This window comes from Perognathus longimembris, chromosome 2, assembly GCF_023159225.1.
Source record: "Perognathus longimembris pacificus isolate PPM17 chromosome 2, ASM2315922v1, whole genome shotgun sequence".
Classification (NCBI taxonomy): Eukaryota; Metazoa; Chordata; class Mammalia; order Rodentia; family Heteromyidae; genus Perognathus; species Perognathus longimembris.
The window spans coordinates 43,964,876-43,982,075 of NC_063162.1; the positions used below are offsets into that span (position 1 = coordinate 43,964,876).

At 41.3% G+C, this 17,200-nt stretch overlaps 1 protein-coding gene across 1 annotated transcript in view; it reads right to left on the reverse strand.

Annotated features, from left to right (window-relative positions):
- Positions 1–5,014: 5,014 nt before the first annotated feature.
- Positions 5,015–17,200, reverse strand: part of Dna2 (DNA replication helicase/nuclease 2) — a 34,767-nt gene continuing 22,581 nt past the window's right edge. The window contains exons 11-21 of the mRNA XM_048338887.1: positions 16,693–16,809; positions 16,505–16,614; positions 15,570–15,679; positions 13,577–13,801; positions 12,129–12,322; positions 11,807–11,896; positions 11,519–11,723; positions 8,817–8,906; positions 7,874–8,056; positions 6,024–6,170; positions 5,015–5,283 (exon numbers count right to left, since the gene is read on the reverse strand). Coding sequence (XP_048194844.1) covers positions 5,215–5,283; positions 6,024–6,170; positions 7,874–8,056; positions 8,817–8,906; positions 11,519–11,723; positions 11,807–11,896; positions 12,129–12,322; positions 13,577–13,801; positions 15,570–15,679; positions 16,505–16,614; positions 16,693–16,809 — 1,540 coding nt within the window. The 3' untranslated portion in view covers positions 5,015–5,214. The remainder of the gene's footprint in view (positions 5,284–6,023; positions 6,171–7,873; positions 8,057–8,816; positions 8,907–11,518; positions 11,724–11,806; positions 11,897–12,128; positions 12,323–13,576; positions 13,802–15,569; positions 15,680–16,504; positions 16,615–16,692; positions 16,810–17,200) is intronic.

The following is a 17,200-nucleotide window of genomic DNA, read 5'->3' on the forward strand; positions in this document are numbered from 1 at the left end:
TTATAAGAATAAATGTGCAATGATCTTATCTCAGTAACCAAGGAAGAGAGACCAAAAAAAAAAAAAAAAAAGCAGTGCTTTCTTATTTCAGGAAGGGGTGAAACAAAATAGATGACACTATGGAATACTACATAGCAATTAGAAATGATAAAATATTAGTATTCGCAGGGAAATGGTTAGAACTTGAACAAATAATGTTGAGCAAGACAAGCCTAGAACACAGAGAACAAAGGGGCATGATCTCCTTGATATATGACTGTTAGGTGGGGGGGCGGGGGTGGGAAACAGGACAATAGAGACCAGGTCTGTAAAACAAAAAACTTATTTTCAAATGGTATTTCCACAGGTTTGGGTCAGCAACCTTACATTATGTATCTAAAACCAAGCTACTAAACATAAAAAGGTCTAGAATAGACCTCTCAGTGGATCACAATAGCTCAACAGCTATGTATACATGATCATATAAGAGGAGGATAAGCAAAAACAACTCCAAGAGGACACAGGAGGAGTCTATTGTTGCATTACATTTAAATTTCTAGGTGAATTTCCTTTGGCGTACGTTATATGGTTACTATGATTTTGGTACACTGGGTATTGTATATATGCCTACCTGATCTAGGGAAGGGAAAGAAAATGAGGGTGTAAGGGGCTGGGGATATGGCCTAGTGGCAAAAGTGCTTGTCTGGTATACATGAGGCCCTGGGTTCAATTCCCCAGCACCACATATATAGAAAATGGCCAGAAATGGCACTGTGGCTCAAGTGGCAGAGTGCTAGCCTTGAGCAAAAAGAAGCCAGGGACAGTGCTCAGGCCCTGAGTCCAAGCCCCAGGACTGGCCAAGAAAAAAAAAAAAAAAAAGAGAATGAGGGTGTAAGATACCACAAGAAATGTACTCACTGCCTTATTATGTAACTGTACCCCTTTTGCATAACACCTTGTCAACAAAACTTAATTTTAAAAAAAAAGGCCTGCCCAAGGGAGAACTTGAGATTCTACCTGAAAAATAACTAAAGCATAAGGAACTGGGGTCATGGCTTTAGTAGAACACCTGCCAGCTAAGTACAAAGCCCTATGTTCAAACCCCAGTACTGCCAAAGGAAAAAAAAATCTATTTTCTAAATTCTGGAGTTGTTTAAAACCCTAAATAAAGTCACATACTCCTCTATAATTAGAAAGCAAAAAATGTTCTGAAGAAAGGAAAAATATTCCAAGATTTTTAATCTAAGGAACTGTGAGGAGATGGTGTTTCCTGAGATAGGGATCACAAGAAGGCATTAGATGAAAATGGAAATTTCCAGATCCACTACAACATCTTAAGTGCTCAAAAAATATTCTGAAGACACGAGCTAAATAAAGGTGTTATATAACTAGAATCTGGGAGGCATCATGGGTGGGTATAGGTTTGGCAAAGATAGCCACAAAGATAATGGCTGAAACCAGAAAAAGAGCTAGTCGAGGAGTACGACTCAAAACCCAGCACCACACAAAAGAAAAATTAAAAGACAATCAGGAGGTAGGTGCCAGGAACTCATGGATATTATTCTAACTACTAAAAAGGCTGAGAACTGAGGTTCAAAGGCAGCCCAAGTAGGAAAGTCAGTGAGACTCTTATCTCCAACTCACAACCAAGAAAATGGAAGTGGAACTGTGGCAAGTGATAAGAGTGCCAGCCTTGAACAAAAAAGCCAAGAGATAGTGCCCAAGTACTGAGTTCAAGTCCTAGGACCTGCACACAGAGGACAGAGACAGGGGCTGGGGATATGGCCTAGTGGCAAGAGAGCTTGCCTTGTATACATGAGGCCCTGGGTTCGATTCCCCAGCACCACATATACAGAAAATGGCCAGAAGTGGCGCTGTGGCTTAAGTGGCAGAGTGCTAGCCTTGAGCAAAAGGAAGCCAGGGACAGAGCTCAGGCCCTGAGTCCAAGGCCCAGGACTGGCCAAAAAAAAAAACAAAAAAACAGAGGACAGAGACAGAGAATATAGAAATCAGAGCAGAAATAGACCTCTGGGGAGGACTTACCTTTGGAGGGTGAGGGATGAGGAGAAAAGGAATGAGAAAAGACAACCAAGGGGTGAAGAGGCAAGATAAGAGAACTCCGAAGGTTAGCAACCCAGAGCCATGGCTGGTCTCAAAACAAGTTTTGCAGAGGAGTTTATTGACAAGGCAGCCAAAAATAATTTTTTAATTAAAAAAAAAATATATATATGCTTGATACCTGGCTGGAGAACAAGTCTCCCTATCTGCCAGAGAGAGTTGGATAAAGATAGGGTTTGAAGGTTGATTTTCCTACTCTGGTGAGTGGAAAAGATGGCGATTAAGAAGGAATTGGTCATCTTCAACTGCATAATCAAACTTCAACTACTGGCATTGTGACCCACACATCAGAGGCATTATCTGTAACTCTACAATTAGTAGGTTTTGTTTGTTGACATGGTCTTGATATAACTCAGGCTAGCCTCAAACTCACCATCTTCCAGCCCTCTGCTTCCCAAGTGCTAAAATTAAAATAGTTGGCTTTCAGAGTTAATGAAAAGCAAGCCACTAAGAGCAGCTGTAGGAGAAGCAGACATAGCTAGAGGGTTTGTGCAGGAACTAGGGAACAGTTAGACCTGGAGGGATTACTCAGGTTTTGCCGCCATTTCAAACAGCATGTTGTCTTCCATTGTTGCATTTCCAGTTTCACAAGGCTCAAACAGGCTAGCAGTCCTTTGATCTGGAACTGCACGGTGACATCAGACATCTGCCCACTGTCATCTTCCCACCAAAGGTCAGGCGTGGAGCACTGTGAGCTCCTGCTAGGCCCACTCTGGGTTTAATTTCTAACTCACCCCAAGCCTCTAACTCTTAGCACTCTGTGTAAGGAGATAAGCCCTAGTTAAATGGCTCAGGGCTTGCAATCAAGAGAAATCAAGTTCTTCAACGAGGCTCCACTGGTAAGGCTACACAAACCTGTAACTAAACCGAGGGGCGTTCCCATAAACGTGAGGAGCTGACTATCCCCACCCTTCTCCCTGACTTACACCTCATCACACCTAACAATGTGTCATCTAGCAGCAGCTCCCCTCCCCAATCATGCTCTGAAACAATTACTGACAAGAACACTGAGCCACACTGAACCCGGCCATTAGTTGCTACTAACAATGAGTGACACAGCAAGACCAAGAAGTACAAAACAATTTATTAAATAAAACCTCGGGTAATCACTAAAAAACAGGTAAAAGCAACAAATATTATCCACTAAAAAAAAACAATGTAAACAAAGAATTTCCTTCAGGAAGATGGACACCCTGAAGGTCTGATCTGTCCCCATACATAAGACAAAACATGGTGAGGTAATGTTATGTCACAGAAAATCTTTACACAAAAAGGGGAAAAAGAGGAGGGGGGAAGGGGGGAGTGAGGGAGGAGGTAACAAGTAGAACAAGAAATGTACTCACTGCCTTTCATATGAATCTATAACCCCTCTGTATCACACTTAGACAATAAAGAAAAAAAAGGGGGTGTGGAAACGGAGCGATTCCCCCGAAGAGACAAACATGAATGAAAATGTGGATATGCCTTCTTTGCTGTCAATTCGGGGGGAAAAAATCTCTAAAGAGGAAGAATTATTTTCTTTTATATCCAATTCTATTCTGAAATATTGAACAGTGAGAACTAGAAAAGGGTAGTAGAGGGGAATTAGCAATTCATAAGAAGACAATTCATAAGTTACTATTTCAAATGAAGTTTAAGTGAAAGCACAACTGATATTGTCAGAAAACTTCAGCAAAATGGCCTTTGGATCAAGGGCCTCACAACTAAGAGAATCCCATCTGTGCTCCAGCAGCATAAGACTGTGGTCAGACACTGGAAATAAACTGACCTTTTTTTTTTTTTTTGGTCAGTCATGAGGCTTAAACTCGGGGCCTGTGTGCTTGTCCCTAAGCCTTTGTGCTCAAGGCTAGCACTCTACCACTTGGAGCCACTTCCAACTTTTGAGTGATTAACTGGAGATCTCACAAGGACTTTTCTGCCTGGGCTGGCCTCAAACCCCAATCCTCAAATCTCAGCCTCCTGAGTAACTAGGATTACAGGTGTGAGCCACCGGCACCTGACAGCAAATGGACTTCTGCGCTCCCACTCGGCTCTTAGGTTCATGATGCTGCTCTTTCACTTGAGCCACACCTCAACTTTTGACTTTTTGCCAGTTAATTGGACATGAGTCTTGAGTATTTCTCTTGAATGGGCTGGCGTGGAACCTCGTTCCTCACATAACACCTTCTCAGTAGTTACATAAGCCAATGCTGCCCAAATTACAAACTGACTTTCTTATCTAGCTTTGCAAATATCATTCATATGATTCTGACTGAAAAATCAAATAAATAAAATTTTTGGAGCGTTCAACTATGAGTAAAATACAAAAGTTGATCTCTTTAAAGCTGGGAAAAGTTTTATCCAACTTTTTCTAGGTCACATGAAAATATAATTAAAATAACTATATACTTCCCACAGTTTAGGGTATAATTGTTTTTTTGCCAGTCCTGAGACTTGAACTCAAGGCCAGGGCTCTGTCCCTGAGCCTCTTTGTGCTTAGGGCTAGTGCTCTACCACTTGAGCCACAGTGCCATTTCTAGCTTTTCTAGTGGTTTATTGGAGATAAGTCTCATGGACCTTTCTACCTGGGCTAGCTTTGAAGGGTGATCCTCAGATCTCAGTCTTCTGAGTAGGATTATAAGCTTGAGCCACCAGCACCTGGCCCTACAGTTCTTAAATATGGTTAAATGCCCTATATGGTGACTTTTTATTTTTATTTTTTTGCCAGTCCTGGGCCTTGGACTCAGGGCCTGAGCACTGACTGTCCCTGGCTTCTTTTTGCTCAAGGCTAGCACTCTGCCACTTGAGCCACAGTGCCACTTCTGGCTGTTTTCTATATATGTGGTGCTGAGGAATCGAACCCAGGGCTTCATGTCTATGAAGCAAGCACTCTTGCCACTAGGCCATACTCCCAGCCCTATGGTGACAAATTTTTATGTTTAATATAATCATGTCAAAAACTAGCAAATAAAAAACTGGAACTCTGCACAGAGTAGTATGCTTCATCTTGTACCTTTAGGTAAGTCATCTTTAGAGTTTAACCAAGCGCTACTATTATAGTAAACAGAAGTTACAATATTAGATCTTAGCTAGGAGGTCCCCCTGCTAGTACAAAAAGGCCAAGAAAACGACTATGCTTTATTCTTTTTGAAAATCCCCCAGTACATAACAGAGACTTTCATGTTCTCTTGATGGAAGATCAATGATGTAAAGTGAATTAAGGAATATATATGTATTTTTCCTTCTTTCTTATTTTCTTTTTTCTTTGGTTTATTTTTGCCAGTCCTGGGGCTTGAATTCAGGGCCTGAGCACTGCGCCTGGCTTCTTTTTGCTCAAGGCTAGCACTCTACCAACTTGAGCCACAGTGCCATTTTCTATATATGAGGTGCTGGGGAATCGAACCCAGGGCTTCATGTATACGAGGCAAGCACTCATGCCACTAGGCCATATTCCCAGCCCTATATATATTTAATACAATATAGATTTACACAAAAACATTTATGACATCATTTCATATTTTGCACTTTGGTTTATGGGACTACAAAAAAATATAAAGATCATTATGATATTCTATAGACAATTACATGTTTTAGCAAATGGACTTGTTTCGTTTTTTTGGTGGTTCTGGGGTTTAAACTTAGGCCTTGTGCTGTGGTGAAAGAACAAGAAACAAGCATCTTTTGTGCACATGCTGGTTCTGGGGTGACAGGTTACAACCATGTCCCCATGTACCTCTGCCTCTCTTCTCATTTCACAGGCCTCCCCACAACTCCCCTGTCATTACTCACTGCTGACTTAACATGCCGCCCTGTGCAGTGTTCTCTTTTGCATTCCCAACTGGATCTGTGAATGATGCCCATGGAAAACCCAAGATGCTGAGTCTCAACTCACACACACATACAAGTGCGTAGCCTCATCCCACGTGACCCCCACAGGACAAGGATATGGACTTTTCCGAGGACAGGTGGGACAGCAGCTTGCCCATCGGAGGGTACCGCCTCAGCGAGGGCTCACACCCCACTAGCACCAGCTTATGTTTAGCTCGGGTGATAGCGACATTAAGACGTCGCCAATCTTTCAGGAGTTCACCAAGCTGAAAAAATATAATTTTCAATTATTATTTGAGTGGGTTTTTTTTTTCCTATTTTGAACTTGTTCTGACAAAAAAACAGTTCTGTCTTGAAATGCTCCCTCCCTTTTTTGTTTTTATATTATAAACATGGGCCACCATATCTGGCTGCTTCCCTAGTTTTTAAATAGCTTACAAGAAAGATTCATGAACATGTTTAAAATTCTAGGCAGACTGAGTAGAAAGATGGAGAAGGAAGTAGTTTCAATATGTACATTTTAACAGCCATATAAATTAACACACTCAAGAAAGATGAGTTTAAGAGAACAAAAATGCAGCAAAACAAAACAAAATCAAATCTAGAATTATCTATATTTGGAAATATAGAAGCCTTTGTGTTTAAAATGCCTCAAATGGAATCTGGGAATGTGGCTTAGGGGTATTGTGCTTGCCTAGCATGCATGAAGCCCTGGGTTTGATTCTTCAGTACCATATAAACAGAAAAAGCCAGAAGTGGCACTGTGGCTTAAAGTAGTAAAATGCTAGCCTTAAGCAAAAGAGCTCGGGGACAGTACCCAGGCCCTTAGTTCAAGCCCCATGACTGACAACAACAAAAACAAAAAAAACCTCAAATGCAATATCCAGGAAGTGAAGTAGCCATAAGGTTGATTTGGATCAACCCAAATGCTGATCCAAAAGTGAATGGATAAATAAATCTATCTAAATAGTAAAACATCATTCAGTCTTAAAAATGAAGGAAGTGCTATCACTTGCTACAATGAGTGAACCTAAGTGCTATACACCCGCCACATAAAGACAAATACTATATGATTACACTTATGTAAGGCACTAGAAAGTCACATTCACAGACAGAAAGTAGAATGATGGTGACGTGCTGGCAATGAGGATAGAGTTATAGCTTTGCAAACTGCAGAGCTCCTATAGATCTTTTTTCTTTTTTTTTTTTGGTGTGTGTGGGGGAACACGGATGAGGTGAGGGATAGTCCTGGGGCTTGGACTCAGGGTCTGGACACTGTCCCTGAGCCTTTGTGCTCAAAGCCACTACTCTGTTTCTGACGTTTTGTTGGCTAACTGGAGATGAATCTCATGGATATCTCTGCATGGGCTGGCTTTGAATCTCAATTCTTAGATCTCAGACTCCAGAGTAGCTAGGGTTACAGGCATGAGCCACTGGCTCCTGGCCTGCAAATCTCTTGAAGAGCAGTGAAAACATACCTAATACTACTGAACTATACACTTAAAAATGGTTAAGATGAGCCAGGCACTGGTGGCTCACACCTGTAATCCTAGCTATTTAGGAGACTAAAATCTGAGGGTCGTGGTTCAAAGCCAGCCCAGGCAGGAAAGGCCATGAGACTCATCTCCAATTATCCACCAGAAAACCAGAAGGCTCAGGGATAGTGCCCAGGCCTGCAGTTCAAGCCCCACAACTGACAGAAGAAAAAAAAAAAAAAAAAAAGGTCAAGATGTTAAATTTCATGCATGTGTGCATTTTTCTGTTCTGTTTTGCTTTGTGCCTAACTGATACAAGGTCTGAGCCTCCACAATAGAAAGCCTGACTAGGAAGGGCAAGGCCCAAAGGTCAAGCCCTAGTACCATCAAAACATAACAAAAAATCCAGCAAAAAGTAAGAGAGAAAACAGAGACAGAAATAGAGAGCTGCCATGAAGGAATCAGTAGCAAATGCAAAAATGCAATGAGCTTACAGTTCCATCCTTATTGCTTCTGACAAAAGATACTAGGATGATCCTTTTGTCTCTTCCTTGGTATTTGTCCACTGTGTTAACTTCCACCATCCCAATAGAAGAACGTGCCAATAAATCATTGATGATCTTTAACTGCTGCCGGTATGGTGCAATTACACCAATATCAGAGGGATTACATCCAGCCTAGACAGAAGAGAACACACTTAAAATGAAAAATCCTGATTTTTAAATCCTTTAAACGTTGCTGAATTTATTAAGCTACAGCATTACATTATCTGCAGATATTCGTAACAGGTGCTCTATCTGAGTACACAGTCACTACATTTGCTCTAAATCAATGTCTAGTAGAGTGGCTCACGCCTATAATCCTAGCTAGTCAGGAGGCTGAGATCTGAGGATCGTGGTTCAAAGCCAGCAGGGGAAGGAAATTCCCAGACCCTTAACTCCAATTAATCACAGAAAAAGCCAGAAGTGGTGCGGTGGCTCAAGGGATTGAGTTAAAGGGGCCCAGAGACAGCACCCAGACCTAGAGTTCAAGTCCCAGGACTGGCAATGAATGAATGAATGTATGTCCACATCTCTCATTACAGATGTATGAGATGGCCATCGCTCCTGCAGCTTTTAGAGCACAGTGGTCTATATATGGCCCCAAAGAAGTACTGCCCCACAAAGCAACCAACCACCCACCGAACGCCTTTCACTTCCATCCACCTGACAGAGAAGCTGCCAATGCCCAATCAAACTGACTCTAGGGCATTTTGAAATTATCAAGGGAAACCCTAACTGCCATTTTTAAAAACTTAACCTGTCTGGGATAAATTTTCTTCCAAATAAACACTATGGGTTTCAAGCCCATTGTCGTCATAAACAAAGAGTTAATCCCAGATCCCTGAACAAGTACTGTGCACCTGCACACTGACTGGCCTTGAAAACTTTAATTTACCTTAATAAAAATTGATGTCAGGAAAACTATGATTTGGGCCTCTGTTATATTGCTCACACCACTTTTTTCCACTTGCTCGGGTGCCGGAACCTAAATAGAAAAACATGTAGCTTGTTTATAACATCTCCAACTTTGAAGAGCTCTGGGAATGCCTGATTCCCAGTGAGATTTTACTCCTAGATCTGCAGATATAGCAAAGAAACTGTCCTCATAGAAGGTGAAAGAAGCAACAAAAAAATTAGTGGTCTGAGCTGGTGGCTGTTATAATCCTAGCTACTCAGGAGGCTGATATCTGAGATCCCACTTCAAAACTTAGACAGACTTAAGACCTTATCTTTCCAGTTCACCAGCAAAAAGCCAGAAGTGAAAGAGCCAGCCTTGCACAGAAAAAGTCAAGGATAGCACCAGGCCATGAGTTCAAAGCCCAGTACCTGCACACATGTACACACATACATGTACACGAGTAAAGAGCTAGGGGAACAACACATAGGGAAAGTAGGACCTAGGCACCACTCTAGCAAGGCTCACTCTACAGTGTGTAATCCATGCTTTACTTGTCACTTCCCATTGCCTCTCAATAAATCCATACACCACAATTCAAACCAAGCCCTGGCTCCAGTGTCACAGCTCTTTATGCTTTCTTGAGACTTTTATATAGGTAACACAGCAAAAATAGGTCCCCAAGCTCCACTAGACTCTTCAAGGGCTGCTCTATTATTAGACAACCACCATCATCTTTAATATAACTTATTTGGAATTTTGAGAAATCTGAGCAGCAAAAATAAAGAAACGTTACAATCCTGGTGAAGTAAATAGTTAAATTACAATTAGTAAACTGGAACTGTTTTTATAAAAGCAGCTGACTTTTTCCATTTCTAGTAGTGGGGTTTGAACTTATAAGCCTGTATTTTCTAGGCAAGAGCTCTCTATACTTCAGTTATGCCCCTACCCCCCAAAATGATAATAGTTTATTAGAATAAATTTCCCCAAGTCAAACTTCTAGGCTGTAACGTCAAATACTTTCTTGAGACAGGGTCTCACTATGTAGCCCAAGCTGGGTTTAACCTCTCCATCCTCCTGCCTCAATCTCAGAGTGCTAGGGTTATAGGTGTGACCCACCATTCCTACCTCTAAAAGCAAGTTCTTTTTTGTTGTTGTTGGTCATGGGGCTTGTCTCTGAGCTCCTCAGCTCCAGGATAGTGCTCTACCACTTTGAGCTACAGCGCTACTTTCAGCTTTCTGGTGGTTAACTGGAAAAAAAGAGTCTCACAGACTTTCCTACCTGGGCTAGCTTTGAACTGTGATCCTTAGGTCTCAGCCTCCTGAGTAGCTAGGATTGTAGGCATGAGCCACCAGCATAAAAAGCAAGTTCTTTTTTGCCTGTTTATTTTTGACAATACTGGAGTTCGAATTCAGGGCTTTGCATTTGCTAGGCAGGTGCTTTCCCACATGAGCCATGCTTCCAATCCTTTTGTGCTTTTAGTTATTTTGGTCTTTTTTCAGATACAGTCTTTGGTTTTGGTCTGGGGTCAGCTTCAGACCTTGGTCATCCTATGTATTCCTGCCTTGTAGCTGGGATCATAGGTATGGAACATCCATGCGGACTGTTTGTTGGCATAGAGGTCATTTACTTAAGAAGTAAAAATCACCAGGATTGAGGCTTAAGACCAATCCCAGAAGAGTTAGTAAGACTCAATTTCCACAAGTAAGCTGTGTGTGGCGGTGTGCTCCTGCCTCCCCAGGTATTCTGGAAGGGCGGAGGGTAAGAGACTCCAATCCTACACCTGTTCTAAGCAAAAATTTAAAAACCTATCTAAAAAATAATTAAAAGCAAAAGGAACTGGAGACATGGCTCAAGTGGCAGAACATCTGCCTAGCAAGTCCAAAGCCTAAGTTCAAACCCCAGTACCTTTCCTAAAAAGTCAGGGCTAGGAATGTGGCTTAGTGGTAGAGTGCTTGCCTAGCATGCATGAAGCCCTGGGTTTGATTCCTCAGCACCACATACACAGAAAAAAACAGAAGTGGTGCTGTGGCTCAATTGGTAATGTGCTAGCCTTGAGCAAAAGAAGGGCAGGGACAGTGCCCAGGCCTGAGGTCAAGCCCCAGGACTGGCAAAAAAAAAAAAAGTCAATTTGAGGAATGGGGATATAGCTCAGTGGTAGGATACTTGCCGAGGATGCAAGGTCCTGGGTTCAACCCCCAGTGATGAAGAAAAAAAAAGGGGGGGGCGGAGAAAGTCAATTTATTATTGTGTGTGTGTGAGTGTGTGTGCATGCTAATCCTGGAGCTTGGATTCTGGGCCTGGGGACTGTCCCTGAGCTTTTTTTTTTTTTGCAAGGCTACTGCTCTACCATAGTTCCACTTCTGGCTTTTTGCTGTTTAACTGGAGACAAAAGTCTCACAGACTTTCTTGCCTGAGCTGGCTTTAAGCCTTGATTTCAGACCTCAGCCTCCTGAGTAACTAGGATTATAGGAATGGGCCACTAGCATCCAGCCCAAGTCAATTTTGACATCTACCAACCACTGGACTACATCTCCCAAAGACACTGAGCCAACAGAAATAAAAGACTTCTGTGTAGAGGAAGCAGAAGTAGAGCTAGTTTTGCCTTTGATTGACAAACTCGAACAAAGAATATTAATTCAACCTATGACATTTAAATACCAGCATAAGAGGCGAAAAACTAAAGAAAGCATCTTTTTACCTTGTCTGTATTAAGAAAGCAAACAGGATTGTTTGGCTCAAATACTCCAACCAGCCAAGGACTATCAGAATAATCAGCATAAAATTCCAGTTCCAGCTTCACATCTTTGAAGTTAGGCAGGCTAATCACAGCGTTGGCCACTTTATCTGATCCACACTCCAGCTTCCCTTCATAGGTCAGCTTATTACTTAAGGACATAATTTTGCTAAGAAAATTGCAGAAAATCACCTTAACTTTGGTAGACAAATGCAAACATGAGACCCACTCACAGTGAACACTTAAAAATACCTGTTCATTCTGTACTGCACAGTTAACTGTACAACAGCATTCTTGTTCTTCTCTAACCTCTTGAATAAGCTTTCACTCATACCAAGGGCTCTGCCAAAAAATCAAATTCAAGTCTGTCAGTACACACACAGTGCTCCTTAAAAAGACGACAGTTTTAAATTGAAATGTAAAGCCAGGTTGGGTGACATGTATAAATCCCAGCAGCTTAGCAGGTTAAAGTCGAATGAGAGGCAGGAGAATGGCTTGAGCACAGGAATTTGAGATGACCCCTCTCCAAGAATCCCAACTCTAATAATGAAACAAAACTTAAGCATCTGTCTACCTTGCTTCTCGGTTTAGCACCAGGGGAGGCAGTTGCTGATGATCCCCTACCAACACAAATCTCCGCGAAAGGAAAAGTGGGCCCAGGCAGACTGGCTGGCTAATTTGAGAGGCTTCATCCACAATACAAAAATCAAAAGTTCTGCGGGAAAATATTGGATGGTTTATTCCCATACATGTTGTTGCAACAATAAGCTAAAAAAAAGAAAGAAAGAAAATAGATCCATTAGTGAAATATAGAAGAAATGCAGGAAATTTAAAGATGAAAAAAATGTTTTTTTTACAAGCAGCAAGATTTCTCCAATATTATTTAATTCTGAAACTTTTTTTTTTTTTTTTTTTTTTTTGGTGTGCCAGTACAGGGCTTGAACTCGGGACCTGGGACCTGTCCCTAAGATTTTTCACTCAAATCTGGTGCTCTACCACTTGTGTCAAGCTTCTTTTGACTTAAGTGTAATCTCACAGACTTTACTGCCCAGGCTGACTTTGAACCATGATCCTCAGATTTCAACCTCCTAGTAGCTAAGACTACAAGTATGAGCCATCAGTGCCCAGCTTAGCACCACATACGCAGAAAAAGCCGGAAGTGGAACTGTGGTTCGAGTGGTAGAGTGTGAGCCTTGAGCAAAAGAAGCCAGGGACAGTGCTCAGGTTCTGAGTCCAAGCCCCAGGACTGGCAAAAAAAAAAAAGCAATACAGAGATACCCTCCCCACACACACATACTTTATATATAAAGCCTAGAAATTCTTTTTTTTTTGTGGCCAGTCCTGGGCCTTGAACTCAGGGCCTGAGCACTGTCCCAGGCTTCTTTTTGCTCAAAGGTAGCACTCTGACACTTGAGCCACAGAGCCACTTCTGACCGTTTTCTATATATGTGGTGCTGGGGAATCGAACCTAGGACTTCAAGTATACGAAGCAAGCACTTCCACAGGCCATATTCCCAGCCCCTAGAAATTCTTATTGTTAGGTACCATTGCTCCTAATTATCAGTAGTTTCCCAGTACATCTGAAACTAGGAGGAGAGAGCTATTTATCTATACTCAACTATTTATTGGGTAATAAACTAAACACCTCATTTCACTTCCAAAGTAAAGAGAAAATGGAGCTGGAGGCATGATTCAGTTGGTAGAGTGCCAGACAATAAGCAAAAGCATTAGGTATCAAAGTACCAAGATCGAGTACCAATCTCCGACCAAAAAAAGAAAAGAAGAGAGAAAACCCTAAAGTAATCAATTGGTCCTGTAGCATATATGTAATTTTATTTTTGGCAGTGCTGGGGATTGAACTCAAGGCCTTGTACATGCTAAGCACACACTCTAACACTGAATTAGTCAGTATATAAATATATGCACATCTAGCAAATGTGACTGAATTTCCCAGAGTACTATTTCTTGCTCTCCTTCTGGACCCAGAAATTAAGTATTATCATACAAGAATAGTATACTTACTTCACTATTATAGAGTTGTTCTAGAAGAGCTAAGGATTTAATGGATTTTGATCTGCAAATTTCCTCCTCTGTGAATTTCTGGATATCTGGATGTACCTTCTGGGTCTGACCCAAACGCAAAAATCCTATTTTGAACTTGGCTAACTTCAGAAGAATATTGTCAACAGCAGAGTGTGTATAGCTGGTCAGCAAAACACTAAAGCCACAGGCATAGAGTATTCTTACCTAGTTGTAGGAGAGAAGGAAAAACAGCATGAGTTTTAATACCAGATAACTGTAAATATATTTATATTTTTAAAACATAGCTAGAAAGCTCAATAGGCTCATAAAGGCTCATAAAGGCTGAGCCAAGTAACTTTAAAATAAACTATAGGGGCTGGGGATATGACCTAGCGTCAAGAGTGCTTGCCTCTTATACATGAAGCCCTGGGTTCAATTCCCTAGCAGCACATATGTAGAAAACGGCCAGAAGTGGTGCTGTGGCTCAAGTTGGCAGAGTGCTAGCCTTGAGTAAAAAAAAGAAGCCAGGGACAGTGCTCAGGCAGGCCCTGAGTTCAAGCCCAGGACTGGCAAAAAAAAAAAAATCATATTCAGGGTCTTGGAATATGGCCTAGTAGCAAGAGTGCTTGCCTCATATACATGAATCCCTGGGTTTAATTCCTCAGCACCACATATCTAGAAAAGGCCAGAAGAGGCACTGTGGCTCAAGTGGCAGAGTGCTAGCCTTGAGCAAAAAGAAGCCAGGGACAGTGCTCAGGCCCTGAGTCCAAGTACCAGGACTGGCCAAAAAAAACCTAACAAACAAAATGCATTCTTAAGCATATGTTAATAATATATTGCTTTGTATAATATACACTAATAAAATAATTTTTTTTTTTTTTTGGCCAGTCCTGGGCCTTGGACTCAGGGCCTGAGCACTGTCCCTGGCTTCTTCCCGCTCAAGGCTAGCACTCCGCCACTTGAGCCACAGCGCCGCTTCTGGCCGTTTTCTGTATATGTGGTGCTGGGGAGTCGAACCTAGGGCCTCGTGTATCCGAGGCAGGCACTCTTGCCACTAGGCTATATCCCCAGCCCCTAATAAAATAATTTTAAAAAACAAAAATACATTGCAAGTGGTAATACAATTTAACTCAAGTAAACGTTCAAGTGTTTGGTAAAAAGTATCAACTAATAAAAATTTGGTATGATCATTATGATTTTCTAACTGCTTACAAATTTACTAACATGAAAATTTAATTGAATAAAATCTATTTCAATGCTAAAACTCGGGGCTGGGGATATGGCCTAGTGGCAAGAGGGCTTGCCTCCCATACATGAAGCCCTAGGTTCGATTCCCCAGCACCACGTATACAGAAAATGGCCAGAAGGGGGTGCTGTGGCTCAAGTGGCAGAGTGCTACCCTCAAGCAAAAAGAAAGCCAGGGACGGTGCTCAGGCCCTGAGTCCAAGGCCCAGGACTGGCAAAAAAAAAAAAAAAAAAAAAAATCAATGCTAAAACTTATTTTTGAAGGGAAAAGAAATTGTACAATGGCATGTCTTACATCACTAACAGAAAGATCTTCAGGAAATTGTAAATGCAAGATAGCTAAAACTTATTGCAGTTATTTGTAATTCAACTTTTTATTTCTCATATTATTCTAAAAAGTTAAATTGAAATAATGATTTCTTTTTTGTTGGTTGTGGGCCTGGAACTCAGGGCCTGGAAGCTGTTCCTGAGCCTCTTTGTGCCCAAGGCTCTACCACTTGAACCACAGTGCTACTTCCAGTTTTTGAGTGGTTTATTGGAAATGAGTCTCATGGGGACTTTTCTGTCCAGTTTGGATCTCGGCCTCCTAGATAGCTAGGATTACAGGCGTGACCCACAGGCACCTGGCCGAAATAGTGATTTTTTTAAAAAATTAAAATCTAGTCCTTTTGCAATCAGACACGAGAACCTCTAAACTGAGAAGAAACTGATCTATGTATGTAGTTTCTCAGAATAATAAGAACCTTACAAGAGTACATATTGTGGTTGTCTTTCCCGTCCCGGGCATACCCACGATGAGTGTGTAGTCTCTGGAAAGAAGAACCTTTTTCATTGCCTGCCTCTGAGGCTTATTCAAACCTACATATAAAAACATAACAAGGAAGACAGGATTAAACTGAATTTCTGCAGGGCATTGGTGACTCACCTTCAGGAAGTGGCGATCTGGGGGTCGAGATTCAAAGTCAACCCGAGCAGGAAAGTGTATGAGACTCTTATCTCCAATTATCTACAAAAAAAGCCTGAAATGGCACTGTAGCTCAAAGTGATAGAGCCCTAGCTTTGGGTACAAAAGCTCAGATTCAGCACCCAGAACCAGAAAAAAAAAATTCAGTGAATAAATTCTTTCCTTTTCTTTGGAGATAGGGTCTCACTATGTAGCCCAGTAAACCTTGAACTCATGATCCTCTTGTCTCAGCCTCCTAAGAACTGTGATTCTAGCTCTATGTATGACTCATAGATCCACATTTTATAAGAAAATCAGTCTCTACCAGTCTGTTCTATAATACAATTTTTCACAGTAAAACAATCTTATGGGGTTGGGAATATGGCCTAGTGGTAAAGTGCTCACCTCGTATACATGAAGCCCTGGGTTCGATTCCTCAGCACCACATATATAGATAAAAGCCAGAAGTGGCACTGTGGCTCAAGTGATAGAGTGCTAGCCTTGAGCAAAAAGAAGCCAGGGACAGTGCTCAGGCCCTGAGTCCAATGCCCAGGACTGGCAACAACCACAAAAAAAACAATCTTACAATGATGATCTATAAGAACATACACAAATTATTTCTAAAGAGCTGCTGTTTAATGATTGAAAATTCAAATCACATTAATTATTAAGAACCTAGACTATGGCGTAATTTACTTTATAAATAGAAGCAATAAAAATTAAAGTGCTGGTGCGCATACCCTTCAGAATGGTGGCAACTGTGTCCTTTGCATCATGAGGAAGAACAGAACTGAGGTAGGGAATGAACTGAGGTTCCTGGAAGTCAATGATTAAATCTCGAAGCTTTTTGCTGAAAAGAAAGTAGGTACTTTCAGTAATATTTCTTATAAAAGTGGTGAGGAATTTAGATCCATTCATCATTACAAACCTAACATCAGTGTTTTCCATCAATTTAGAGAGATTTCCTAATGGGGTATCTACATCGCAATTTTTTTCTTCCTGGTCTAATCTGAATAAAGTTGATTCTGGGAGGACCGACAAGTTCCTAAAACAGCAAAACAAATACACATGAGACAAAAACAGCCTGTTACTGTCACAAAAAATAGCCCTAAAGACCAATGAACAGTATGGAAAATTCAGGAATAGAACGACACACAACCAAGTAATTGTGACCAAAGAACCAAGAAGATACAATGGAGAAAAGATAGCCTCTGCAACAAATGGTGCTAGGAAAACTGTGTGGGCACCTGCAGGAGAATGAAACAGAGCCTCCACCTCTCACCCCATACAAAAATCAACTCCACTTGAATCAAAAAGCTCAAAGTAAGATCTGAAATGTAAATTTACCACCGGCAAATGTACAAAAACCTCTAGTAATTTTTTTTTGGTATTTTTCTGAATAGGACTCCAGATGCTCAGAGAGGACAAAAAACAAA